The following is a 26,474-nucleotide window of genomic DNA, read 5'->3' on the forward strand; positions in this document are numbered from 1 at the left end:
CAAGTCTTTGGATAAACATTATCAAGTTTTGACCACGTGGTTAAAATCCGGGTAAGAATCGGCAGTCCGGATGCTAAATCAGAACCACTCAGCGCCACTCAAAATTTTCTAAAATCTGATGACATTTGTATGCGCATTGTCTATCATGATAACATGTTGATTTTGTTGCTAAAGTAAAATTTATATGTAAAGGTATACAGAGTGTCTGTGATTTTTATGGAGGCTCTCAGCCACGTTGACTGGATTCAAATACTTGTGGTCACTGTGGTGGTGCTGGTTTCTTACTGACTGTATGCGGCGTAAAACAATATTCACTTAGAACTCGCTGAAGTGCTTCGCTTAGGTGACAGTCGCATAAAACTTTTACATAAATCAACAGACGTTTGGTGCGGTCAGAATTTTAGTGTTAGAAGTTTTGCGGATACTATGTTCAGCCTAGAATTACCAGAAACCTTTTGTTTATCGTAAGAATGAAAGTGTCACATACAATCGATTATGCCATTTTATACTGACAATTATACCCCATATACGTGATATTTGGCAGAAAATAAACGTTGATCAAGTTAATAGTATTATTTATTGCAACAATACATTGTCGTTCCAGTGTTTTGAAATCCAACGAGGTCACATGACTCGTTTGCTGTGCCAGTGGCTCAAATGGGAATGATTATAAAACCAACGACTCGCCAATTGAAGGGGTATGTAAAGAAATGTGGCTCTTACTTCGTGAATGATATTTCAGTAATGGTAACTCTGTCCATGTCGACAACTGACAATATGCACTTTGGTTTTGATTTCGCATTAACTGCTTGTTAGCCTATATGTTTCGTGGTGCAACTGCAAATGCTGATGCACGATGACCGCGTTCACCAGCTGATTATCGGATAATCCCTTGTTGGGAAACAGTAGGGAGGTGTCCTCACTGCATATATGACACTAGATGTACATAACTGTACTGTTGCTTTTGAGATGATGTGTTTAGCTTTATAAATGTTCGTTTTGCATAAAAACATCCCTTTTGTGATCAGCCAGTGACAGACGGAAAGGGGCACTAATCTCTGGCTTCTTCTCGGCTGTCTATGTTTGTTTGTTTGTTGTTTAACGCCGCACTCACCAATATTCCAGCTTTATGACGGTGGTCTGTAAATAATCGAGTCTGGACCAGACCATCCAGTGGTTGACATCATGAGCATTGATCCTAGCTGCCGTGAGTTGATTTGCTTGCTAATGCATCTGAGCGTGACAAGAGACTGGACTACTGTCTGCAAGGACAGCTAAATAAACTTGGAGGCAATATTTGTTAACGCATTTTTGAACACTGATAATTTACCAGTGATCTATGAAGATTTTGACAGAGGGCGCATGTTAATAAATTTCTTCAGCGTAAACAAAACAGACAAAAAGAATGGCGGAGATCATTGGATGTCGTCATTTGGAAATACCACTGCTGGTTATAGTTAAATAATAAAAAAAAGTATCCATGCAGTGAAAGCAGTTTCGGATTTCGGATTACGTTGACAATACGATTACAACTCCCTTGTTGTCATCCATGTCTTCTGATATAACCATGATAACCCTACACTTGTGTATTTGTTGTCATTCACGTGATGCTCAGTTAACAAATTTATTACAGGTATATTGGTATTTAGGACCACTCAGATTACCTGTTAAAGGTTCCCATTTGGCATTTCTTGTGTCTGGGGTACTTATTCAATCTAAATCCAGGTTTGAAATGAGGTGAAACGTGTGTTATGTAATATGTACGTGGCAGCCCAGCAAGAGATGAATGATCCGTTGATTTACTTTTTTGTAAATCAACGGATCATTCCTAGCCATCAAAGGATTAACAGAAAATACATTGATAGATTAATCACTGTTATCTTGCACAGTGGATATGTCAAAAGTAAGTGTTTACATGTGTAGGTTTACTAAAGCAGACGGAATACACTCATATCATGGCTTGAAGCGCCAATGTTAAAACAACATACTTTGTTCAAAGGGTTAACTGATAATACGTTGATTGATTGCACATTGTTATCTAACTCAATGGATTTTTTTTAAGAACCGTGGACATTAGGAAAATAGTTGTCACGTGGGCTTTCTCAGCTGACCTTTGAGACTTGACACCTTTGTGAAACACCTGAAACAAACTAAGTGATCAGTTGAGAAATGAACACGAGTTATGATATCCCGAAACGCTACATATATTTTAAAATATTTGATTGTTACCATGGTTACAGTGACGCGTGACATAGAATAAGTTTCTTTGTACAGCTGCAGATGTTTGGGATATTGTTCCTTTGTGTGGATATTCACAGATACATTCCTCGAACAAGGTAGCTGCCTAAAATTATACATATAACTTTGGTTGGTATTGAACATGTTGAACAGAAACATAATTCTTGTTCTTCTTCATCCTGGTTGGGAAGTTCTTTGATAGACATTGTTTTCACAAGTATTTTCATTTGTAAGCATGTATATGTTACACTCAGTGTGTAAAATGTGATTCACTCAGGCAGTTTATAAAATGTCTAAATATTTTCATATTTTCCATTTATTTGACAGATTGATTAAAAATGTTTAAGACATTCAAAAGGGCTTACAAACATCACAATAGGTTAATTATGATAGCATTATACGCCAAGTAATATGGAAATGTACTTTTAATCCTAACATTTTCAGGGGGCACGGGTGGCCCAGTCGTCTAAGGCGCGGCGATTCGCTGTGCAGAGTTGCGTCCATTGGGCACGCCAGAAACCTATGATTGTGGGTTCGAATCCTGGTTTGCCCCGATTATGTTTCTAGGTTTGTCAGCACCATACCTGTGCTCGTGGGTTTCACCGAAGTGGTAAACATCTAAGACCTGCATCACCTCGGGCTTTCATCTCACATTAAGCTGACACGCCGCGACATGACTGTAATACTGTTGAAAGTGGCGTTAACACAACTCACCTAACATTTTCAGTCACTTGGAATTTGTTGTCATAATAATAAGGATGGACATATTTTTCAGTCAATTTGTTAAATAACTGAATATTTAGGCATCAATTAAACTTCCTGAGTGAAAATGTTACACATTTTGACTGTAAAAATATACACACGACTATCAATAAATGTGACAAATGCGCTTACGAATGGCGCAGAACAGGTCAAGAACTAGTCTAGATTTTTGCTCTGTCATCCGGGTACTCACTGGGAAGAACAACCAGTCCCGGGGAATTGCTTTAGATCAGTGCCCCTTTAATTGATAGCAAGGAGGTGGGACTGCTGGATTCTGCTGGATTCTGCTGGTTGTAGTCAAACCGGCCTCATGTCAGAACGGCCTCGAAACTCAAAAGTCAAAACGGCCACAAAAAAGTCATGAGTAGTAAAACCATGACCCAAGAGTATTATGAACTGTGATATATAGCTGTGATAAAGAACTGTGATATGGAACTGTGATATAGAACTGTGCTATAGAACTGTAATATAGAACTGTGATATAGAACTATGATATGGATGTTGTAGGAGAGGATTTGGATGTTTTGGTTGTTGTGATTGGGGCAGTTGCTGATATGGTCCGAGATGGCTGATTTACTGTCTGACTTGATGGTTGAAGTTTTTGTGCGCTGATTCTGGTGGTAGAACTTGCTGATATGGTCCTCTACTGTTAATCCTCCACCTACTATATACACTGAACAACAAACGTTCCTGTGACAATGAATAAGATTTAATGCAAAGTTATGTTTCTTACCAAATCTGAAACAATTTCGCTTTGCAACAGATAAAAGACTCCTGTAAGTGTTCAAATGATTTAATTTGCCATACTGACTTCAGAAAATGCGTGATTTCATAAAAAACATGAACATGCCAAAGTGTCAGTTTACAAATCAACAGCGTGTGTTTCCACCTCTGGTTGGGATGCAAGCAACACATCTTCGTCTCATGGAATGGACCAGGTGTTGCACAAAGTCCTGTTGGATATCTGTCCATATCTGCCGGAGCATGTTTCGAAGTTCCTGGAGTGTCTGTGGAACATCTCATCCCACATGTGCTCGATTGGTGAGAGATCAGGGGAGCGAGCCGGCCAGGGGATGACATTCACGTTGTTTTGTTGAAATGAACCCTGAACAAGTCAAGCCATATGAGGCTGGGCATTGTCATGTTGAAAGGTAATGCCTGGGCCATGACGACGCAAAAACGGTAGAACAACAGGGCCGATGATCTCGTCGCGGTAGCGCTGTCCATTGAGATTTCCCTCTACCACTATCAAACGGGTCCTCTGTCTTGCTGTAATCCTACCCCATACCATAACGCTGCCGCCCCCAAATTGATCTTCTTCGATGACACAGTGATTGACGTAATGTTCACCTCGATGTTGGTACACTCGAATCCGTCCATCGCTGTGGCTGAGGTGAAAACGAGACTCGTCAGTGAATAGAACTTGTCCCCACTGCATGGCCGTCCATCGTAGACGCTGTCTACATCACAGTAGACGTGCTTGACGGTGGTTTCCTGTCAAAATGGGACGTCTGACGAGTCTTCTGGCGACAATCCCTGCACATATGAGTCGATGACGTATGGTTTGTGAAGATATTCTTCGAAGGCCACTGATGCTTCTTGCACTCACTGTTGCTGGCTGGAATCGATTTCGTAGGTGTGTTGTTCAAGTTCAGTTGTCTTGTCGATTATTGGTTACGCGTGGCCTGCCATTCCGAGGATGGTCTCTGACTGCAATCATCTGTTGCCAACGTTGCCATAAACACCAAATGGTGTTTCTGTGGACGTTAAATTGTCTTGCAACATCACGTTGATTCAATCCTGCTTCAAGCATACCAATGGCTCGTAGACGCTTGGCTCGGACAGGTTGGCATTTCGTAATGTTGAATAATTGCGTTTTTCTGAGTGGTTGTTGTCAGCATGTTGCTAAACAATGCATATGGAATCCCGTTTACGCACATGTTTTTATACCCATTCTTGGGTAGTGAAATGCATGGGGCTTGCATAAAAGTCAACTTTTGCATGGAATGCATGCTTTTCTGTAGCAGCTGCGTTTTTGTGACTTTATGTACTGCAAACTTGAAAACCAAACTTACCTTGTTTGCAAATACGCTAAAAAATTGGTGTCACAGGAACTTTTATTGTTGAGTATATATTCTTTTCCATGTTCCTCTTCATTCAGTCTTGCCTTGTATAAGGATCTCTACCTAAACGTCACCTTTACAGTATTAAAGAAGTTGTATCCATAAATTGTGTCTCCTTTGTCTCCTAAGTAATGCCAAGCAAACAATTCATCTTTGAGGACGTATCTGTACAAATTGCATGTTGTCAATAATACAAAACATGCCTATTAAAGGCCTTGGATACCGTAAGTGGTTGGGGGACAAGATGGCACCCTAGTAACAAGCTATTCAGCAGTGAAATAGACCAGTGCTGTGATTGGTTAAATGGCTTAAACTATGTATTGAAGCATTGTTCAAACCCTCAGAATACCTGCAAAATACGTTTCAGCTGTCATGATATTACCAGCATTAACCCCTTCCTCTGATATGTCAGTATTCTCGATTGGAGGAATCATTATGTAAAATGACCTGTAGATGCAATTTTTATACATTTTTATAAGGAATTGTCAATACCCTCGTGAACGGAGCTGTCTGTCTATTTTTATCAAATAATGTTCTATGCAACGGAATTTTGGAAGACAATGACTAAAGAAATGTGTCAATGTATGTTTGTTATTGTGTTCCAGCTATGGGAACACCACGATGCTGCTGCCATGAACATGTCCCAGATCCCCTTCAACGTGTCGCTCCCTTTGCTGGGGGTAGGGGTCATGACCCTGCTTCTCTCCCTGCTCTTCTGCTGCTACATGTGGAAGTAAGTATACATACAGCTGCCCTTCAACTAATTCAACAAGTTATAAAAAACTATTCCACAAACTAATCCTATCACATAAAATATTTATGTCTATAAAATGTCTTTGTCATGGAAACCTTTAAGTGCTACACCATTTTTTCGTATTTCAAAAATTCAAGACACTTAGTGGAAATTTCCACATCTTGAATTTTCAAGATAAAAATAATAATTTTGTGGCCCTAATAAACTTCCATACTGTATGGCATACAACTAAGTCTTCCTGATTCCTGAACAATAGGGGCGGTTGGGTAGCCTAGTAGTTAAAGCGTTCGATCGTCACGCCGAAGACCCGGGTTCGATTTCTGGTGTCCCCCGCCGTGATATTGCTTGAATGTTGCTAAAAGCGGTGTAAAACCATACTCACTTACTCCTGAACAATAGGACTATCACTGAAATATTGTGTAGTGTGAAACGCCTCTATAATTGCCAAGTGGCCATTATCAAAGACGTTTTAGTTTCATCGATGTTTGAACTAAGCTTTTTCACTACCACTCCATTTCTTGAAAGAAATTTAACATGTTGAGTATGGTTTTGAAAGAGCCCCCTTCGTCAATCTTAAACTCCCAGAGCATTTTAATAGTGAAGTTTAGCATGTTTAGTGAACAACTGTTTCTGGTGCTGCATATACCTCTGTTGACAGATTGAAGCGGGACGGGCGGAGAGAGAGGGGGTACAGGAATGTAAGTCCAATGATAACTCTCAGAAACAAATATCCTTTCATTGTGTGCATGCAATGGTTTATTCAGTATTAGACTAAAAACACAGCCAAGGATTTTCACAGGGAAATAATTTATATGGGAGTTTTTCTCCCCAAAATGAATGGAATTTTTAATATATTTTTTTGGATAATTTGTTTATCTAGAGCATTACCATGGATCTGTAAAACATTATACACAAATAAATAAAGCATTATGTCTTGACCAAAGCTTTTTAAAGTAATCTCTATTACATTTAATGAATTCGTTGTTAACTAATAAAATTCAGGGGAGCTCCTTATGGAAAATGGGAATGTTGGTAGATAAATACTTTTTCTACAGTTGAAAATGATTCATTTGGACAATATAAGGACATTTGTTTGCATATTGTTACCAGGCTTTGCGTTATGTGCGATATCCAAATATCCATCGTGCCAGATGGAGCGCACTTTGTTGTGTTCACATTAGGGCTGGGACAAGTCCTGAGTTACTACCTGGGTACCCGCCGGCTGTTACTTGACCCTACCCAGCTACACACCACCGGCTGTTACCTGACCCTACCCAGCTACCCACTTGCTGTTACCTGACCCTACCCAGCTACACACCACCGGCTGTTACCTGACCCTACCCAGCTACACACCACCGGCTGTTACCTGACCCTACCCAGCTACACACCACCGGCTGTTACATGACCCTACCCAGCTACCCACCGGCTGTTACCTGACCCTACCCACCTACACACCGGCTGTTACCTGACCCTATCCAGCTACCCACTCGCTGTTACCTGACCATGGGCGGATACAGAGAGGGGGTGCCGGGGTGCGCACTCCCCCTTTTTATTTCGAAAAAAATCTTTATTTCTGTATAAATTACCACCAAAGACAATAAATAGATCTTAATTGTGCACCCCCCCTTTTCAAAAAAGCTGTATCCACCCATGCCTGACCCTATCGGCTACCCACCGGCTGTTACCGGACCCTACCGGGCTACCCATTGGCTGTTACCTGACCCTACCCGGGTACCCACTATAGGTCTCAAGATTTGGGTACAAAATGTCTGATTGGGATTAGTTTGACCGTAGCCCTGGCAAAATGTATTCAGTTATGTGTATGAAATGATCTGGTCATGCATACACTGAAGTTTATTCAAAATATATAAAGATCAGAAGAAATGGGTGCATAGTCCATGTAGTCAGAAAGAAGTGCGAACATTAGTGAGTTGTAGTGTAGAGTTCTAGATAATTTTTGCCATTAAACAATATATCACGTGACAAACCACGGGTCCAGGCCGTCCTGTGGGTTCCTGGGCCCTTCTCAGTACCCACCTGGCCCGGGTACCTGAGTTACCCGTCCCTGCCCTAGTTCACACCTTGTCCTGTCAGCTAGATTTCTAAGATGGGTAATCAGGCTGGTAATGTCTATTCTGCCAATAGCAATGAGATGTTATAGTTTTGCACAACTTGTGAAATACAGTTTTAAAGACGACCCATGTTATCAGTGATGAGGATAGCTGCATTCCTGCTAGTAATAGTTAGTGGTGTAACGATATGGTGGGATGGCGATATGATACATATCCTGATACTATGGTTTTCATACAATTTGTATCTCAATACAGTACTTTTGTTTTAGGCAATGTTTTTTGAAAATATAGTGCAGGCGGCGGTGTCTTTTTTTTGGTTGTTCAAACCAGTATGTAACCAAATAAACAGTTGTGAAACAAAATAAACAGTTGTATACAATTAACCTGGGAAAGGGCCTCCCTACATAAATGTATTCCTTGATAGTAAAATAATGGAATACAGTTTTTGACTACCATTAGACTTGGATATTTAAGGATTTTTAGGGGTTTTTTTTAAAATGGAAATTAAAACGAAACGTGTGATATTGGAACAAAGTTTGTCTGTCCGGTTCTCAAAGGGGACCAATTTTTCTCAAAAACTATTTAAGTCAGAGAAATGAAATGTATACACTGTCATGATCTCAAGTGAGTTTGAAAATTGGTGTTGTAAATTCAATTCTTGCAGAGTTATGGCCCTTGCACCGTGTTTTTCAACTTAGTGCATATTATGTGAAATGGGGACAAGTTTTCTCAGAAACAGTTACTTCAATAAAAGTTAGCATGCCTATCTCAGAGATACTTGTCAAGACTGAGTTCCAAAATTGGTCCCGTAAATCATTTGTTTGCAGAGTTATGGCCCCTGATCCATGTTATTTTACTTGGTAAAAGGTGTCTGCAATGGGGACAAGTTTTCTCAGAAACTACTGAGTTAGTTTATCTGAGAGACACTTATCATGACAGTTATATTTTGTGTGTATTAATTATACATTTGATCATTTTTTCTGATAACATAAACCAGTCAATCTCTTCTTAAGGCTTTCTAAGACTCTTTTTTTTATAGTTTATATTCAATACTATATGAGCAAACAAAATTCTAATGTGCCTCATGGCAGGGTATAGGAATAACGCTGTTTTATTGTTTTAATTAAAATGTCAAAACCATTATCTTCTTTACAGATTCGAACAGTGAAGGTAAAGAAGAAAGTTGAAACTGAGGTAAGATTATGAACATGCAAACATCGTAAAATCAGTAGAGAGTTGAAAAGGGTCCTAATGGAGGGTAAGTCTTCTGGCTGTGAAACCGCCATCTCTGTTTCAGACATGTGCCGTCTGCCTGGAGGAGTTTAAGTACAAGGAAACACTCTCCATTTGTCCTTGTAAACACAAGTTCCATCAAAAGTGAGTTTTACAGCTGTTTCTTGAGTGAGTGAGTTAGCTTTCAACAGTATTTCAATTATATGTCTAGACCTTGTAATATGATTTGGATTTGAACCCGGACCAGACAAACCAGTGGCTAACAGATCACATCCACGTCATTGGGACATGACACTCATTCAGCGAAGTCACAGAGCGTGCCACCTGATCCTCCCCAGGGAGCTGAGAATAAAATTTTAGTGCACACTGATCTAAAGCCAGGGTAATAATAATATACTGCATGAGCATTCAACGTTATGTTTCTTCATGTATGGGAGACCATAGGCCCATGTACATTTCAGTTATATATAGTAACACACAATTGAGGCAATTTACATTGAAAACAATACCAAGGGTATAATATTAGGTCTTTGTACGTAATAAATAATAGAGCTTCCTTCACATACTTAGCTACATGTCTGAGTATACAGTCATTTTGGCTGTATAGATTGCTAAAGTATCAATACATGGATTGTTATAGAATCTTACAGGAATATACTTTTGTCTCAATGATGCGTAAAACGGGCAGACAAACACAAAATGGACTTCGTCCTCAATACAACCATTGTTACATAGCCGACAAAAGCTTTGTGAATAAACAATATCCTCTCTTCTGCCCAGATTACTCCATAAAGGCATTTCACTTAATGAGCATTCATTTGGTGAATTGAATTTGCAGGGCTCGATTTATCTATGTGAAGCATGCAGCATTGCAACCCATTTTTGAAAAATGCAACCTAATATATATGTCTACATCACCAAGTGCTTGTCAAAACATTTCAAGTTTGGGTCCACACAGAATCCATCTTTGAACTCACTCAACACCTCTAAAGTTTGTTTACCATTCCACATCACTAATCCCTGTTATGTGTAATTTCTCATATTTCTTAGGTTTGATGTAATCAAACTGTGGGTGCTTCTAGATAAGCACATGTTCCTTTTACGTTTTACAGCAATGCAACATAGATTTATGTTACACTGGCTGCAGGATGGCCCATGTTTCAACTTTGATAAATTTATGGGACCAGGGTGCAGCCTGGTTTTGTTTGGTGCAACTTGGTTTCCATTGCAACATTGTGCAAGTTAAATCAAGTTCCTGAAATGGAGCCCTGATGTGAACCTTCCCATCTCCTGTAGGATATGTCTGTGACATGCATGTTTACTATTGCATTATGGGTAATACAGAAACTGTTTGACTGATGAAGCAGAAATACGTCATGTATGTTTCTTGAAGTTTTGTGATTTTACTTTTAGGTTAAGACTAAACAGAAATTCTTCAAATTTCATTAAATGTTAAAACGTTTTCTTCAACAAAAAAAAGCTGAAACCTTAATTTGATTTGATTTGAGTTTGTTCAATGCATCCAGTTTTGCTGAAATAAGCTTATACTCAGAATCTTTAGTACAAATGTGCTATAATTCACCTTTGATGTTTGTAACCATAACAACAATGAAAGTCATGTCATGAGAAGGTCAACGGACAAGGTCACAATAAAATATACCAGCTAAAATCTTTTTGTTTACATATCTTTTTTTAAAGTAAAATTGAATGATATAGTGGGGCAGTTAAGGCTAAAATTGTGCACTTTGGGTTAAAAGCACCAAACTTGGCACACTTATACATTGAACTGTTCTGAACATTTTTGGATATGTATCCACCTCAGCATAGCCCCCTGGTGGTAGAAAATCCAAGATGGCCACCAACATGGCTGAACTCTCTAATGTTTTTTTGATATTGAAACTAGTTTGGTGTGTGGTTTTCTTAACCGATATTTATTTGTCATCTTGTTACATCCCAGGTGTCTGACACAGTGGTTGCAGCACAGGAACATTTGTCCTATGTGTAAAGCTAAAGTCCAGTATAACGCAGGGGAGACAACTAGCTTGATAGAGGGCGCAACACCCTTGTGAAACAAGTCCAGGCTCCATTTTGAAAGTGCTAGTAAGCTACTGCCTGACAAGCCAGACTGCAGACAATTGGACAGGATGCGGTGGAGACATCACAAGTGTTGAGAACCTATGCAACGTGTGTCATATGCAATTAAATATGTCTTGTTTTGAAATAATCCACTATATCCTGCTTAGATGTATCTCACAGTTACTGTACAGTACATTAGAACTGAAGGGGTCGACGGCACGGGTACTACAGATATGTACCCATACCCAAATGTACCCTGATCAAGATCAGAATAGTACACGGTACCGAAATGGCATACAAGTCAATCCCACAAACGGAAACCGGTACAAGTTGTATATCTGTATTCTAATTTTGGTTAGGGAACATTTCTGTATACCGAAAAGTACCTGGGGTAAATATCTGTTGTAACCTTGACGACAATTCCTTCAGTGTAAATTAGAACAGAGGAGAACTTTATGTATGTTCACCTGTATAGTTGAATCTGTTTGGCTGGGAAAGAAAATTATCTGTTTGTCAGTTTTACAAGGAATTTTGAAGTGAGACATAAAAATCAACTCCCTTTACAGTGGACAGAGTGGTGACCGTTCTTGTTGATATATGTAAATATTAAATATAATTAAGTGATTTTTAAGGTGCTAAATGTGTAATGGATGTTGTATCAGTAGAGTAGAGGATGTATCAGTTGTTTTTGTTTATAGATTTAGCTGAGTATAGATAAAATTAGAAAATAAGATAATAATTGATTATTCTATTGAGTCATTTTAATTTGCAGATATGTATCCTGAGTGAAGGATGTATGAGTAACAATAAGGCAACATATTTTTATTTTACAGATTCAACCAAACAGCTGAAAACCACAATCAGAAAATAACATAAAATAGTTAAGTTAATTGTTAATGTTCATGTAATTACTCCAACTGTCTGATAATGGCGTAAATATCCAGCAGGTGCTCTGACAAGTGAGTGAGTGAGTGAGTTGTATTTTCCCCAACAAGATTTTAGGGGACACCAAGATTGGGCTTCACACATTGTTTCAATGTGGAGACGGGAACCTGGGACTTAGGTGGGGTGAGTGAACACTAGGCTGGGCTAGAGTTCCCACTGACATTTAATGAAGGGCATAAGCCCTGGTTGATGACAAGATTACTAATACTGTTTTCAACGTAATAAGCGCTCCGCTATAATAAGCGCCCACGGCGATATTTGCTAATATATTGGTTAGTGAACAATCCCAATTAGCACTCTTCCGATTGATCTATGTACACAAGACTTATTTATTCGTGTATGATACGCACTCGTGTGTTATATGCACCCTTAATTATGGGCAATTAAATTCTGGAAAAATATATCTGTCGTGTATAATACGCACAGACTTTTCTTTTGTATCATTTTAGGCCGTCAGCATAAACCACAAAATTTACGATCTCTCACCAAAATTATATTCTAATAAGAGCTCCCTATTTCTAATTTTGAGAGCGCCCTGGGCGCTTATTATGTCGAATATGGTATATGTTAACTGAGATATAGTAGGCCACAATAAATTAATTATATTTTCATCCCAATATTTCCAAAATGAGAAATGGGAGGCATTTTATTTTTTAGGTATATATTAAAACCAACTGTTATGGGCATCGGAGTACATTACATGTCAACAGATGTGATTCACATGAAGCAGGACTGTTTGGTGCGACTAGGCATTTGGTGGTTTTATCAAGTAACAAAAGAAAATGCTCATAGTGATTTATTTTTATGGCTAAAACATGGAACCTTGAGAGAGCCACAATTATCATGCATCGTTAACTTTATCCTCAAGAACCGCGTTCATACTTCTTTGGCCTCTTATTCATATACAGAAGCTGACTATTTTTGTACTGCCCACCGAACACCTAGAAGTGTGACAGTGAGAGATGAATACAGTGAAAACATGGGTGTGGACATATTTTTGCAACCAGTAGAAAAGTCTAGATGTACAGTGAACCCTTGTTATTCTGGATGTACATTTGCAAGTATGACCATCTGCATTAACGAATGTCTGGTTTAGTGAATCATTGTTAGCCAGTGATGTCCTTTGTATGTATTGAACATTCTGGAGTGCAAGGATTTCAGATTAACGAGGAGGTCCAGACTAACAAGGTGTCTGTGTATAGATTGTCTGTGTATAGGTTGTTGGACTGGCTCATTCATTTGTTGTGTATATCATTAATAGTTGTTGTTTAGCTGTTACTTTTTATTTGTTACAAAACCTGCATCTTTCCAATGCAAGGGCATTAACTGACTATAAAAGTCCAGTTTCCACCCTAGCTGAACTAGGCTGGAATTCCGGAATTACATTTTGCCTGGACTAACAACACTATGCATAGTCCAGTCAAAATCATGTAATGAACTAGACTTCTAGTTCGTTAAGAACATGGATTTAAACGTGCAGTTTTCGGTCAACTGCAGGAATTGGCAAAGCATGTGTACCGCCAACTTGGCGTCATCAGAAAATTTGCAAATCATTTCAATGTTTTTAACCAAGGTGCTCAAGTGATTTGTTGCTCTTGGCAGGGTAAGACCCATTATATTACAATATTGATCTTGATTATCGATCAGATCATCTTAACTGGGTGCCGCCATTTTGTTTAAAGCAAATGCAAGTGATATGAGAGGTTTGGACACTAGGAGGGACATAACTCGCAATAGCCACCCGTGGAAAAACCAGTGACCTGTTCAATGTGAAAATGTTCCCCAGACTTCTCTCAACTGAATTTTACTGATCCAAATTCTTTTTGACGTTAATTGAAGGGTTGAGTGTTTTTTGTGCGCCATATTAAGATATGTTGTGATACAGAGGGATTTATCTCGACCTGCTCAGAGGCTGTTATTCACTCTAAGCCCGCAGCAAATGACTGCAAAAATTCTCAAATAGGAATTAAGAAATTCCCAGTTCATGTATATATAATATATAATATATATATATAATTATATAGTCATATAGGATCAATATATGGTAAGAGATTTCAATGCTTAGTAATGTCGTGTTATTGCTTTGAATGCAGTGTTAGAATACAATGATAAAAACCTCCGAAATTAGAAAATAAGAAGTTAAATAATATTTGATCTTAGAGCTACGACAATCTTATGTATTATTAACTATACGCCCAGATGCTGCATGATATATTTTCGTGCTTGTCAAAAAGCTACATAGTTTAAATCAATGCAGCTGTGCTGTGAAGCCACTCTCTGAACACAGGAGAACCGCATCGTGTATCCTATCATGATGAATGCATATTGGGGTGCACCAGTGCAGGTGAAACATTTCCTACTTAGGTATTTCTTAACTTGCTTTTCCTAATCAAATTTGAAAACTTTGAGTTGTCTGTTTTGAGGTTGTGTATTTTCAAGATGTGTTTGGGGATTTCCTGTTTACAGTTTCCTTTCTTAGATAAGAGAATAATTAATTCTATTTTGTTGTCTCTTGTAAGATATTTGACAATAAGCAAGGTAAAAAATAGAAGACAAACATTATATGATCATGCTGAATGACGATCCTGGTTCAATACTTCAATATTTTTACAAACAATAAACAATATTTGTAGACAAATTATCCACATGTGATATAGAAACCATGTAAAATTGCCAAAATACTTTTTCAACAAATTAGCCAGTGACATTTTGTTGAATGAAGGTTGATGCTGTAAAGGAAGAAAAAACATCTGGCCATTATTCATATCTTCTATAGTACCCCATGTATATAGTTGTTATGTTCTGGTATTTATTTTTTGTATTGTGGTATAACCCAGACTACCAGTACATCCTGGGTAGTGTATATATTAGTAGGGGTCATGGCCTCTGTAAAGATCTATATTGTGAGACTGTTTGAATATGCCAAGATGAAAGTTTTTTCTATTGATTAGGTTTATGATGTTAATTTGTTCAGGAGCTCTCATGCTTCTCTGTGGTCAGGTGGATATAGATGTAGACTTGAATTCCAGTAAGGTTGCTGGTTGTGAGTTCTAACCCAGGTTTCAGCAATGAGTTTTTTTGTATAATCTGAAATGTATATTGAAGCCTCAGTTTCACCTCTTCCTGTCATGTGATCAGGTGTGAGCACACAATCTCCATGCATTAGATGTACATGTGCTGTGTGATCCTCCATGTTGTCTGCCGATTGTCACAGTCTGTATGAAAGTATGTTGGAGCACAAATTTTTCTAAACCTCGTCACTTCGTCACTGGAAGCATCATTTCAACGTTAACAGTTCATGATGCAAACGAAACTTTCAGTGTGAAACGATTAACGATATGACGCTGACAATAAATTCCCTGTGATGCGAGCGTTTCAGAGTTTTTGGGTTCTTGCATCTACACTGTTTATCCAGACCACTGTTCCCAAGTTGTCTGGATAACCAAATTCAGGATTGACAGATGATGACTCCAGTGTAATACATACATTGCAAGTGATTCCATGGCATTTGATTGGCTAACCAATGGATTGGCCGTCCAACCAATTTACTCACATGAGCGCAACATTCTAAAATTTCCATGCTAAATTTCTGTGCCTATTCCAGATGTTACCTTGCCTTGTCAGTGTCAGTTCATGGAGACTAGATTTAAAAAATATAATCTCTTTCTTTTTCCACCTTATACTTGAGATAGAAAAACACATACAGTTGCTGATAAATCTGTGAACAAGGATTATGTTATCACTGAGGTCATCATAGAGTAACATGGTGCCGATCATTATCATGTGTGGGTTTTCCATGAGTAACGTTTATCTGTGAATAATATATTTGCAATATGATGTATTTTTCAATTTGATAAAAAACACAGCTTTCAAAACTTGTCACCAGTGAAGCTACATGTTTGTAGCTGTGTGGCTCAGCTGCATCACCCATCATCGTAAGTGCTTGTAGCAGCAGCAGTTTAGGTTTTGATGTCTCCTAAGGCAGGGGACGGCCAGTGGTAATGTATGGCTTGAAGTTACTGCCTATGGTATGACATTATGATCCACCAGTGTGTCTGCCTCAGACAACTTTCCATGACAGGCATTGACTGAAATATTGCTGAGAACAATCGCTGAAATATGGCTGAAACAATCACCATGACATGGTTAAAATATTGCTGATTGCAGTCACTGTGACATGGTTGAAATATTGCTGATTGCAGTCGCCGTGACATGGCTAAAATATTGCTGACTGCAATCGCTTTGTTGTGACATGGCTGAAATATTGCTGACTGCAATCGTTGTGACATGGCTGAAATATTGCTGATTGCAATCGTCGTGACATGGCTGAAATATTGCTGACTGCAATCGCTGTGACATGGCTGAAATATTGCTGATTGCAATCGTCGTGACATGGCTGAAATATTGCTGACAGCAATCGTCGTGACATGGCTGAAATAATGCTGATAACAGTCATAATGACATTGCAGCAACATTGCAACTTCATTTGAAACACCATTGTTGTTTTGTAATATATTTAATCTTAGTGTTAGATTTGCGTCTTTGAAACAACAATACCTCAATGAAGCCTTCGACAAGGGCACTTCTAATACACTCGCAATATAATCGTATGTCACTAATATAGAAGCAACACGATAAAACATGATGCATGAGTGATTCGACACACAAGAATACAGAAACTTGACATTGGACATTGATGAGGTTTTTGCCAGCATCAAGAGTCCCAAACAAAAGATGGTCAAGTAAAAGTGAGTCAAACAGAGTAGCCGTGTCTTTGGAACTCTTGTATATACCTGCATTAATAATTAAATAATATCTATCCTAAGTATCCTCATATAAATATGTATATATACATATAGATATTAAGGGGACTGGTCATTTTGTCATGGGGGGGGGGGGGCCTTAGATATAGTGCTTTTGCATTTCGTCATGTTCAGTGGGTCATGAAAAAAATGTATAAGGACATGGGGAGGGTCATCCAAAAATATGATAAGAATAAGGTGTGGGTCATTATTTTCAGTACGTTAGTGCATCAACCACATCTGACCTACGCCCAACCCTCTGTAATAAATGACCGGTCCCTAATGAAATGGCTCTCATGTTCATCACATCCTGTTTTTGTCTCACTGTGGTGTAATGCACAAGGGCAGGTAACTCTAACCAGCCTAGAAGTGGCATTGAGTTTGTGATCACTGAGTTTCCAATAGGTCAGTTGAATGGCAAATTGTAGAACTGTTTACTTCATCAAGTTGATCCATGTATCATACAATCCTTTCTGTAATTTTGCAATGTTGTTTACCATAAATGTGACACAGCCAGTTTACATCCAGTGGGACGCATGAAGATCTGTGTCCTGTACACACAAATGTGTAAAATGGATCTCCCTCAAAATATACTCAGAGGGACAGACAATAATATTCATTGTACCAAATTCTTGACAAGACATATAAAGCTCCTGTAATTAAAGTAACTATTTAATCTTTCAGTACTCTCCACAATTTCATAGACTCATATCTCCTGTATGGACCCTAGAAATGAATAAGGCAAAACCCTGACCTCGGTATTATTTTGTCAAAACCAAGAAAAGGGGATCAGTTGTTGTTTCTCTGAGGATTCTGCTACGATCAGATAATATCAGGTTCAAGGGAAAGTTGCTCACCATTGTGAAGGAGTAACAGTACAGTCTGAGTTCAGTTCTCTGACTCTTAGTTCCAGTGATATAAATGGGGTACAAGGCCACGCTGCCTGTTATTACTGATGTTGTGATGACTTGATTTCTTTGTAACCATGTGTCTTTCAGATACTTTGTATTCTTTGATTGTCTTACATTATTGAACCATACCATGCTGCGTGTATTGCATGTAAATATTGAAAGCAGTTTAATAAAATATTTACACTTTCCTGTCTCCTGGTTTGTTCTGGACCTGGTGAGGGGCTGAGAAGGCAATAGAGTGGTGATGATGACATGATGGGGGCAGAGGGAGGAGAAGGCAATAGAGTGGTGATGATGACATGATGGGGGCAGAGGGAGGAGAAGGCAATGGAGTGGTGATGATGACATGATGGGGGCAGAGGGAGGAGAAGGCAATGGAGTGGTGATGATGACATGACGGGGGCAGAGGGAAGGGAAGGCAATGGAGTGGTGATGATGACATGATGGGGGCAGAGGGAGGAGAAGGCAATGGAGTGGTGATCATGGCATGATGGGAGCAGAGGGAGGAGAAGGCAATGGAGTGGTGATGATAACATGACGGGGGCAGAGGGAAGGGAAGGCAATGGAGTGGTGATGATGACATGATGGGAGCAGAGGGAGGAGAAGGCAATGGAGTGGTGATGATGACATGATGGGGGCAGAGGGAGGAGAAGGCAATGGAGTGGTGATGATGACATGATGGGGGCAGAGGGAGGAGAAGGCAATGGAGTGGTGATGATGACATGATGGGGGCAGAGGGAGGAGAAGGCAATGGAGTGGTGATGATGACATGATGGGGGCAGAGGGAGGAGAAGGCAATTGAGTGGTGATGATGACATGATGGGGGCAGAGGGAGGACAAGGCAATGGAGTGGTGATGAGGACATGATGAGGACAAGGCAATGGAGTGGTGATGATGACATGATGGGGGCAGAGGGAGGAGAAGGCAATGGAGTGGTGATGATGACATGATGGGGGCAGAGGGAGGAGAAGGCAATGGAGTGGTGATGATGACATGATGGGTACAGGGAGGACAAGGCAATGGAGTGGTGATGATGACATGATGGGGGCAGAGGGAGGAGAAGGCAATAGAGTGGTGATGATAACATGACGGGGGCAGAGGGAAGGGAAGGCAATGGAGTGGTGATGATGACATGATGGGAGCAGAGGGAGGAGAAGGCAATGGAGTGGTGATGATGACATGATGGGGGCAGAGGGAGGAGAAGGCAATGGAGTGGTGATGATGACATGATGGGGGCAGAGGGAGGAGAAGGCAATGGAGTGGTGATGATGACATGATGGGGGCAGAGGGAGGAGAAGGCAATGGAGTGGTGATGATGACATGATGGGGGCAGAGGGAGGAGAAGGCAATTGAGTGGTGATGATGACATGATGGGGGCAGAGGGAGGACAAGGCAATGGAGTGGTGATGAGGACATGATGAGGACAAGGCAATGGAGTGGTGATGATGACATGATGGGGGCAGAGGGAGGACAAGGCAATGGAGTGGTGATGATGACATGATGGGGACAGGGAGGTCAAGGCAATGGAGTGGTGATGATGACATGATGGGGACAGGGAGGACAAGGCAATGGAGTGGTGATGATGACATGATGGGGGCAGAGGGAGGGGAAGGCAATGGAGTGGTGATGATGACATGATGGGGGCAGAGGGAGGAGAAGGCAATGGAGTGGTGATGATGACATGATGAGGACAAGGCAATTGAGTGGTGATGATGACATGATGGGGGCAGAGGGAGGAGAAGGCAATGGAGTGGTGATGATGACATGATGGGGGCAGAGGGAGGACAAGGCAATGGAGTGGTGATGATGACATGATGGGGGCAGAGGGAGTAGAAGGCAATGGAGTGGTGATGATGACATGATGGGGGCAGAGGGAGGAGAAGGCAATGGAGTGGTGATGATGACATGATGGGGGCAGAGGGAGGAGAAGGCAATGGAGTGGTGATGATGACATGATGAGGGCAGAGGGAGGAGAAGGCAATGGAGTGGTGATGATGACATGATGGGGGCAGAGGGAGGACAAGGCAATGGAGTGGTGATGATGACATGATGGGGGCAGAGGGAGGAGAAGGCAATGGAGTGGTGATGATGACATGATGGGGGCAGAGGGAGGAGAAGGCAATGGAGTGGTGATGATGACATGATGGGGGCAGAGGGAGGACAAGGCAATGGAGTGGTGATGATGACATGATGGGGGCAGAGGGAGTAGAAGGCAATGGAGTGGTGATGATGACATGATGGGGGCAGAGGGAGGAGAAGGCAATGGAGTGGTGATGATGACATGATGGGGGCAGAGGGAGGAGAAGGCAATGGAGTGGTGATGATGACATGATGAGGGCAGAGGGAGGAGAAGGCAATGGAGTGGTGATGATGACATGATGGGGGCAGAGGGAGGACAAGGCAATGGAGTGGTGATGATGACATGATGGGGGCAGAGGGAGGAGAAGGCAATGGAGTGGTGATGATGACATGATGGGGGCAGAGGGAGGGGAAGGCAATGGAGTGGTGATGATGACATGATGGGGGCAGAGGGAGGACAAAGCTATGGAGTGGTGATGATGACATGATGGGGGCAGAGGGAGGAGAAGGCAATGAAGTGGTGATGATGACATGATGGGTACAGGGAGGACAAGGCAATAGAGTGGTGATGATGACATGATGGGGACAGGGAAGACAAGGCAATGAAGTGGTGATGATGACATGATGGGGGCAGAGGGAGGAGAAGGCAATGGAGTGGTAATGATAACATGATGGGGGCAGAGAGAGGACAAGGCAATGGAGTGGTGATGATGACATGATGGGGGCAGAGGGAGGAGAAGGCAATGGAGTGGTGATGATGACATGATGGGGGCAGAGGGAGGAGAAGGCAATGGAGTGGTGATGATGACATGATGGCCGGGAATTGTTGGCAGTGCATGGAGAAGGGAGATAGATGACTGGTTAGGCTCTGGGGGAATTCAAGTTAGAAGTAGTCCACACTGACCTGTGACTCTTGGAGAGGTGACTACATTCATTTGGTGAAATGGTGGTTTTCGAGTCATCATACTCAGATGTTGTTGGGAAGGGACGGTAGTGGGGAAGGAAGAGGATGGGAGTAGGGAAGGACGGTAGTCGGGATAGGAGATGATGGGAGTTGGGAAGGTAGAAGATGATGAGGGAGGGAGGGGATGGTAATAGGGAAGGGAGCGTTTGGAATAGACTGGGTGGTAGTGGGGAAGGGAGAGGTTGGGAGTGGTGGAATGGAGAGTGGGGAAGGGACAAGATGTCATTGGGGGAGAAGAGAATAATAATGGGGAATGGAGAGAATGGTAATGGGGAATTTAAAGGATGGTAGTGGGGAAGGGAGAGGTTTGTAGTGGGGAAGGGATAGTGGAATGGAGAGGGGGATACTGGGGAAGGGAGATGATTGGAGTGGGGAAGGTGAGAGAATGGGAGTGGGGAAGGTGAGAGGATTGGAGTGGGGAATGGAGAGGATGAGAGTGGGGAAGGTGCGGAAGGGAAAGGATGGGAGTGGGGAAGAGAGAGTATACGAGTGGAGAAGGGAGATGATGAGAGTGGGGAAGAGAGAGGATGGGAGTGGGGAAGGGAGAGGATGTTTATTGGGAAGGGATATGATGGTAGTGGGGAAGGTGAGATAATGGGAGTGGGGAATGGAGAGGATGACAGTAGGGAAGGGAAAGGATGGGAGTAGGGAAGGGAGAGAACGGGAGTGAGAAGGGAGCTGAACGGAGTAAAGATGGTATTGGGGAAGGGGACGATGGGAGTGGGGAAGGGAGATGATGGGAGTAGAGAAGGGAGAAGATGCCAGTGAGGAAGGGAGAGGATGGTAGTGGGGAAGAGAAAACATGTTTATTGGGAAGGGACGTGATGGTAGTGGGGAAGGGAGAGGGTGTGGGGAGTGGGGAATGGAGAGAATGGGAGTGGGGAAGTGAGAGGATAGGAGTAGGGAAAGTGAGAGGATGCCAGTGGGGAATGGAGAGGGTGGTAGTGGGGAAGGTGAGAGGATTGGAGTGGGGAAGGGAGAAGATGAGAGAGGGGAAGAGAAAGGATGGGAGTGGAGAAGGGAGATGATGGTAATGGGGAAGGGAGGGAAAGGTATTTGGGAAGGGGAGGGTGGGAGTGGGGAAGGGAGGTGATGGGAGTAGAGAAGGGAGAGGATGGGATTGGGGAAGGGAGATGATGGTAATGGGGAAGGGAGAGAAAGGTATTTGGGAAGGGGAGGGTGGGAGTGGGGAAGGGAGGTGAAGGTAGTGGGGAAGGGAGAGCATGGGAGTGGAGGAGGGAGATGATGTGGGGAAAATGGGGAAAGATGCCAGTGGGGAAGGGAGAGGTTGGTTGTGAGGAATGGAGAGTGGAAGGGAGAGGGGAACAGACAGGATGTTTATTGGGAAGGGACATGATGGTAGTGAGGAAGGGAGAGGATGGTAGTGAGGAAGGGAGAGGATGGGAGTGGGAAAGGGAGAGGATGGAATTGGGGAAGGGAATTGAACTCGGCGACAACCACAACGGGGCGCGCTGACTTGGTTTGGTACAGCCGGCCTCCGTTGGGAGCGCCAAGTCGGGAGCACCCGGCGCCGACCAGGCTTGGGAGCACTGGGTCCGACCGAGACGGGAGCACCCGTCAGCGGCCAGAACGGGACGCGCCAACTTGGCTTGGGTGCGCCGGCTTCCGACGGGAGCGCCAAGTCGGGAGCACCCGGCGCCGATAAGAAAGGGACTCGCCGACTTGGCTTGGGTGCGCCGAGTCCGCCCGACACGGGAACACCCGGCCCCGCCCAAAACGGGAATCGCCCACTTGGCTTGGGAGCGTCGGGTCCCGAGACGGGAGCTCCCGGCGGCAACCAGAACCGGACGCGCCGACTTGGCTTGGGTGTGCCAGCCACCGACGGGAGCGCCAAGTCGGGAGCACCCGGCGCCGATAAGAAAGGGACGCGCCGACTTGGGTCGGGGCCACTCCCGTGGAGACGACAGAGACAAGGCGAAATGCCCGTCACGCTTTGAACATCCTCGGAGAACATACCCCGGGGGTCGGGTTCACTGGGGTGGGGAATGGAGAGGATGAGAGCGGGCAAGAGAGATGATTGGAGTGGGGAAGGTGAGAGAGTGGGAGTGGGGAAGGGAGAGGTTGGTTGTGGGGAAGGTGAGAGGATGGGAGTGGGGAAGGGTGAGGATGGGAGTGGGGAAGGTGAGAGGATGGGAGCAGGTGAAGGTGAGAGAATTGGAGTGGAAAAGGGAGACAATGGGAATCGGGAAGGGAGAGGATGGTATTGGGAAATGTCAGAGGATGGGAGCATGGAAGGTGAGAGGATAGGAGTGGGGAATGGAGAAGATGAGGGTACGAAGGGAGCTGATGGGATTGGGGAAGGGAGATGATGGTAATGGGGAAGGGAGGGAAAGGTATTTGGGAAGGGGAAGATGGGAGTGGGGAAGGGATATGATTGGAGTAGAGAAGGGAGGGGATTGTAATGGGGAAGGGAGATGAAGGTAGTGGGGAAGGGAGAGAATGGAAGTGGGGAATGGAAAGGATGACAGTAGGGAAGGGAAAGGATGGGAGTAGGGAAGGGAGAAAACGGGAGTGAGAAGGGAGCTGAACGGAGTAAAGATGGTAATGGGGAAGGGAGAGGAAGGTATTGGGGAAGGGGACGATGGGAGTTGGGAAGGGATATGATGGGAGTAGAGAAGGGAGAAGATGCCAGTGAGGAAGGGAGAGGGTGGTAGTGAGGAATGGAGAGGGTGGTAGTGGGGAAGAGACAACATGTTTATTGGGAAGGGACATGATGGGAGTGGGGAAGGGATATGATGGGAGTAGAGAAGGGAGAGGATGGGATTGGGGAAGGGAGATGATGGTAATGGGGAAGGGAGGGAAAGGTATTTTGGAAGGGGAGGGTGGGAGTGGGGAAGGGATATGATGGGAGTAGAGAAGGGAGAGGATGGTAATGGGGAAGGGAGGTGAAGGTAGTGGGGAAGGGAGAGAATGGGAGTGGAGAAGGGAGATGATGTGGGGAAAATGGGGAAAGATGCCAGTGGGGAAGGGAGAGGGTGGTAGTGAGGAATGGAGAGGGAGGTAGAGGGGAACAGACAGGATGTTTATTGGGAAGGGACATGATGGTAGTGAGGAAGGCAGAGGATGGTAGTGAGGAAGGGAGAGGATGGGAGTGGGAAAGGGAGAAGATGGGATTGGGGAAGGGAATTGAACTCGGCGACAACCACAACGGGACGCGCTGACTCGGTTTGGTACAGCCGGCCTCCGACGGGAGCGCCAAGTCGGGAGCACCCGGCGCCGATAAGAAAGGGACTAGCCGACTTGGCTTGGGAGCGCCGGCCTCCGACGTGAGCGCCAAGTCGGGAGCACCGGGCGCCGATAAGAACCGGACGCGCCGACTTGGCTTGGGTGCGCCGGCCTCCGACGGGAGCGCCAAGTCGGGAGCACCCGGCGCCGATAAGAACCGGACGCGCCGACTTGGCTTGGGTGCGCCGGCCTCCGACGGGAGCGCCAAGTCGGGAGCACCGGGCGCCGATAAGAACCGGACGCGCCGACTTGGCTTGGGTGCGCCGGCCTCCGACGGGAGCGCCAAGTCGGGAGCACCCGGCGCCGATAAGAACGGGACGCGCCGACTTGGGTCGGGGTCACTCCCGTGGAGACGACAGAGACAAGGCGAAATGCCCGTCACGCTTTGAACATCCTCGGAGAACATACCCCGGGGGTCGGGTTCACTAGGGTGGGGAATGGAGAGGATGAGAGCGGGCAAGAGAGATGATTGGAGTGGGGAAGGTGAGAGAGTGGGAGTGGGGAAGGGAGAGGTTGGTTGTGGGGAAGGGGAGAGGATGGGAGTGGGGAAGGGTGAGGATGGGAGTGGGGAAGGTGAGAGGATGGGAGCAGGTGAAGGTGAGAGAATTGGAGTGGAAAAGGGAGACAATTGGAATCGGGAAGAGAGAGGATGGTAGTGGGGAAGGGACAGAATGGGAGTAGGGAAGGGAGAGGGTGGGAGTGCAGAACGGACAGGATGGGAGTGGGGAAGAGAGAGGACGGGAGCGGAGAAGGGAGATGATGGGAGTAAAGAAGGGAGAAGATGCCAGTGGGGAAGGGAGAGGGTGGTAGTTGGGAAGGTGAGAGAATCGGAGTGGAGAAAGGAGAAGTTGAGAGTGGGGAAGAGAGAGGATGAGAATGGGGAAGGGACAGGATATTTATTGGGAAGGGATATGATGGTAGTGGGGAAGGGAGAGGATGGTAGTTGGAAAAGGAGAGGATGTGAGTAGGGAAGGGAGAGGATGGGAGTGGGGAATGGAGAGCATGAGAGTGGGGAAGGGAGAGGATGAGAATGGGGAAGGGACAGGATATTTATTGGGAAGGGATATGATGGTAGTGGGGAAGGGAGAGGATGGTAGTTGGAAAAGGAGAGGATGTGAGTAGGGAAGGGAGAGGATGGGAGTGGGGAATGGAGAGCATGAGAGTGGGGAAGGGAGAGGATGGGAATGGGGAAGGGAGGTGAAGGTAGTGGGGAAGGGAGAGAATGGGAGTGGAGAAGGGAGATGATGTGGGGAAAATGGGGAAAGATGCCAGTGGGGAAGGGAGAGGGTGGTAGTGAGGAATGGAGAGGGAGGTAGAGGGGAACAGACAGGATGTTTATTGGGAAGGGACATGATGGTAGTGAGGAAGGCAGAGGATGGTAGTGAGGAAGGGAGAGGATGGGAGTGGGAAAGGGAGAGGATGGGATTGGGGAAGGGAATTGAACTCGGGGACAACCACAACGGGACGCGCTGACTCGGTTTGGTACAGCCGGCCTCCGACGGGAGCGCCAAGTCGGGAGCACCGGGCGCCGAAAAGAACCGGACGCGCCGACTTGGCTTGGGTGCGCCGGCCTCCGACGGGAGCGCCAAGTCGGGAGCACCCGGCGCCGATAAGAACGGGACGCGCCGACTTGGCTTGGGTGCGCCGGCCTCCGACGGGAGCGCCAAGTCGGGAGCACCCGGCGCCGATAAGAACCGGACGCGCCGACTTGGCTTGGGTGCGCCGGCCTCCGACGGGAGCGCCAAGTCGGGAGCACCCGGCGCCGATAAGAACGGGACGCGCCGACTTGGGTCGGGGTCACTCCCGTGGAGACGACAGAGACAAGGTGAAATGCCCGTCACGCTTTGAACATCCTCGGAGAACATACCCCGGGGGTCGGGTTCACTGGGGTGGGGAATGGAGAGGATGAGAGCGGGCAAGAGAGATGATTGGAGTGGGGAAGGTGAGAGAGTGGGAGTGGGGAAGGGAGAGGTTGGTTGTGGGGAAGGTGAGAGGATGGGAGTGGGGAAGGGTGAGGATGGGAGTGGGGAAGGTGAGAGGATGGGAGCAGGTGAAGGTGAGAGAATTGGAGTGGAAAAGGGAGACAATGGGAATCGGGAAGGGAGAGGATGGTATTGGGAAATGTCAGAGGATGGGAGCATGGAAGGTGAGAGGATAGGAGTGGGGAATGGAGAAGATGAGGGTACGAAGGGAGCTGATGGGATTGGGGAAGGGAGATGATGGTAATGGGGAAGGGAGGGAAAGGTATTTGGGAAGGGGAAGATGGGAG

General features: G+C 44.3%; 3 protein-coding genes across 3 annotated transcripts; 2 read left to right on the forward strand and 1 right to left on the reverse strand.

Annotated features, from left to right (window-relative positions):
- The first annotated feature begins 650 nt into the window (after window positions 1-650).
- Window positions 651-17,091, forward strand: LOC139452412 (RING finger protein 24-like). The gene is made up of 6 exons (XM_071233882.1): window positions 651-698; window positions 5,729-5,856; window positions 6,536-6,575; window positions 9,105-9,143; window positions 9,247-9,326; window positions 11,140-17,091. Exons 2-6 carry the CDS (start codon window positions 5,756-5,758, stop codon window positions 11,249-11,251), a joined length of 372 nt encoding a protein of 123 aa, XP_071089983.1. The 5' UTR covers window positions 651-698; window positions 5,729-5,755; the 3' UTR covers window positions 11,252-17,091.
- Window positions 17,092-18,094: 1,003 nt separating this feature from the next.
- Window positions 18,095-20,434, reverse strand: LOC139452970 (nuclear pore complex-interacting protein family member B13-like). Its single transcript, XM_071234596.1, has one exon. It carries the CDS (start codon window positions 20,432-20,434, stop codon window positions 18,095-18,097), a length of 2,340 nt encoding a protein of 779 aa, XP_071090697.1.
- Window positions 20,435-24,876: 4,442 nt separating this feature from the next.
- LOC139452973 (uncharacterized) lies at window positions 24,877-26,053 on the forward strand. The gene is made up of 2 exons (XM_071234598.1): window positions 24,877-25,023; window positions 25,694-26,053. Exons 1-2 carry the CDS (start codon window positions 24,877-24,879, stop codon window positions 26,051-26,053), a joined length of 507 nt encoding a protein of 168 aa, XP_071090699.1.
- The last annotated feature ends 421 nt before the right edge of the window (window positions 26,054-26,474 follow it).

Source organism: Haliotis cracherodii, unplaced genomic scaffold, assembly GCF_022045235.1.
Source record: "Haliotis cracherodii isolate W230 unplaced genomic scaffold, xgHalCrac1.p SCAF_9, whole genome shotgun sequence".
NCBI classification, from domain to species: domain Eukaryota; kingdom Metazoa; phylum Mollusca; class Gastropoda; order Lepetellida; family Haliotidae; genus Haliotis; species Haliotis cracherodii.

What these genes read in the sequence shown, in the direction of transcription:
- LOC139452970 (XM_071234596.1), bottom strand. Translation starts at nt 20,434, where the DNA reads ATGTCATCATCACCACTCCATTGCCTTCCCCTCCCTCTGCCCCCATCA.
- LOC139452973 (XM_071234598.1), top strand. Translation starts at nt 24,877, where the DNA reads ATGGGAGTAGGGAAGGGAGAGGGTGGGAGTGCAGAACGGACAGGATGG. An exon ending in AGAGGGTGGTAGTTGGGAAG is followed by an intron (nt 25,024 to 25,693) that starts GTGAGAGAATCG and finishes GGTTTGGTACAG; the next exon opens with CCGGCCTCCGACGGGAGCGC.
- LOC139452412 (XM_071233882.1), top strand. Translation starts at nt 5,756, where the DNA reads ATGAACATGTCCCAGATCCCCTTCAACGTGTCGCTCCCTTTGCTGGGG. An exon ending in TTCTGCTGCTACATGTGGAA is followed by an intron (nt 5,857 to 6,535) that starts GTAAGTATACAT and finishes CTCTGTTGACAG; the next exon opens with ATTGAAGCGGGACGGGCGGA. An exon ending in GAGAGAGGGGGTACAGGAAT is followed by an intron (nt 6,576 to 9,104) that starts GTAAGTCCAATG and finishes TCTTCTTTACAG; the next exon opens with ATTCGAACAGTGAAGGTAAA.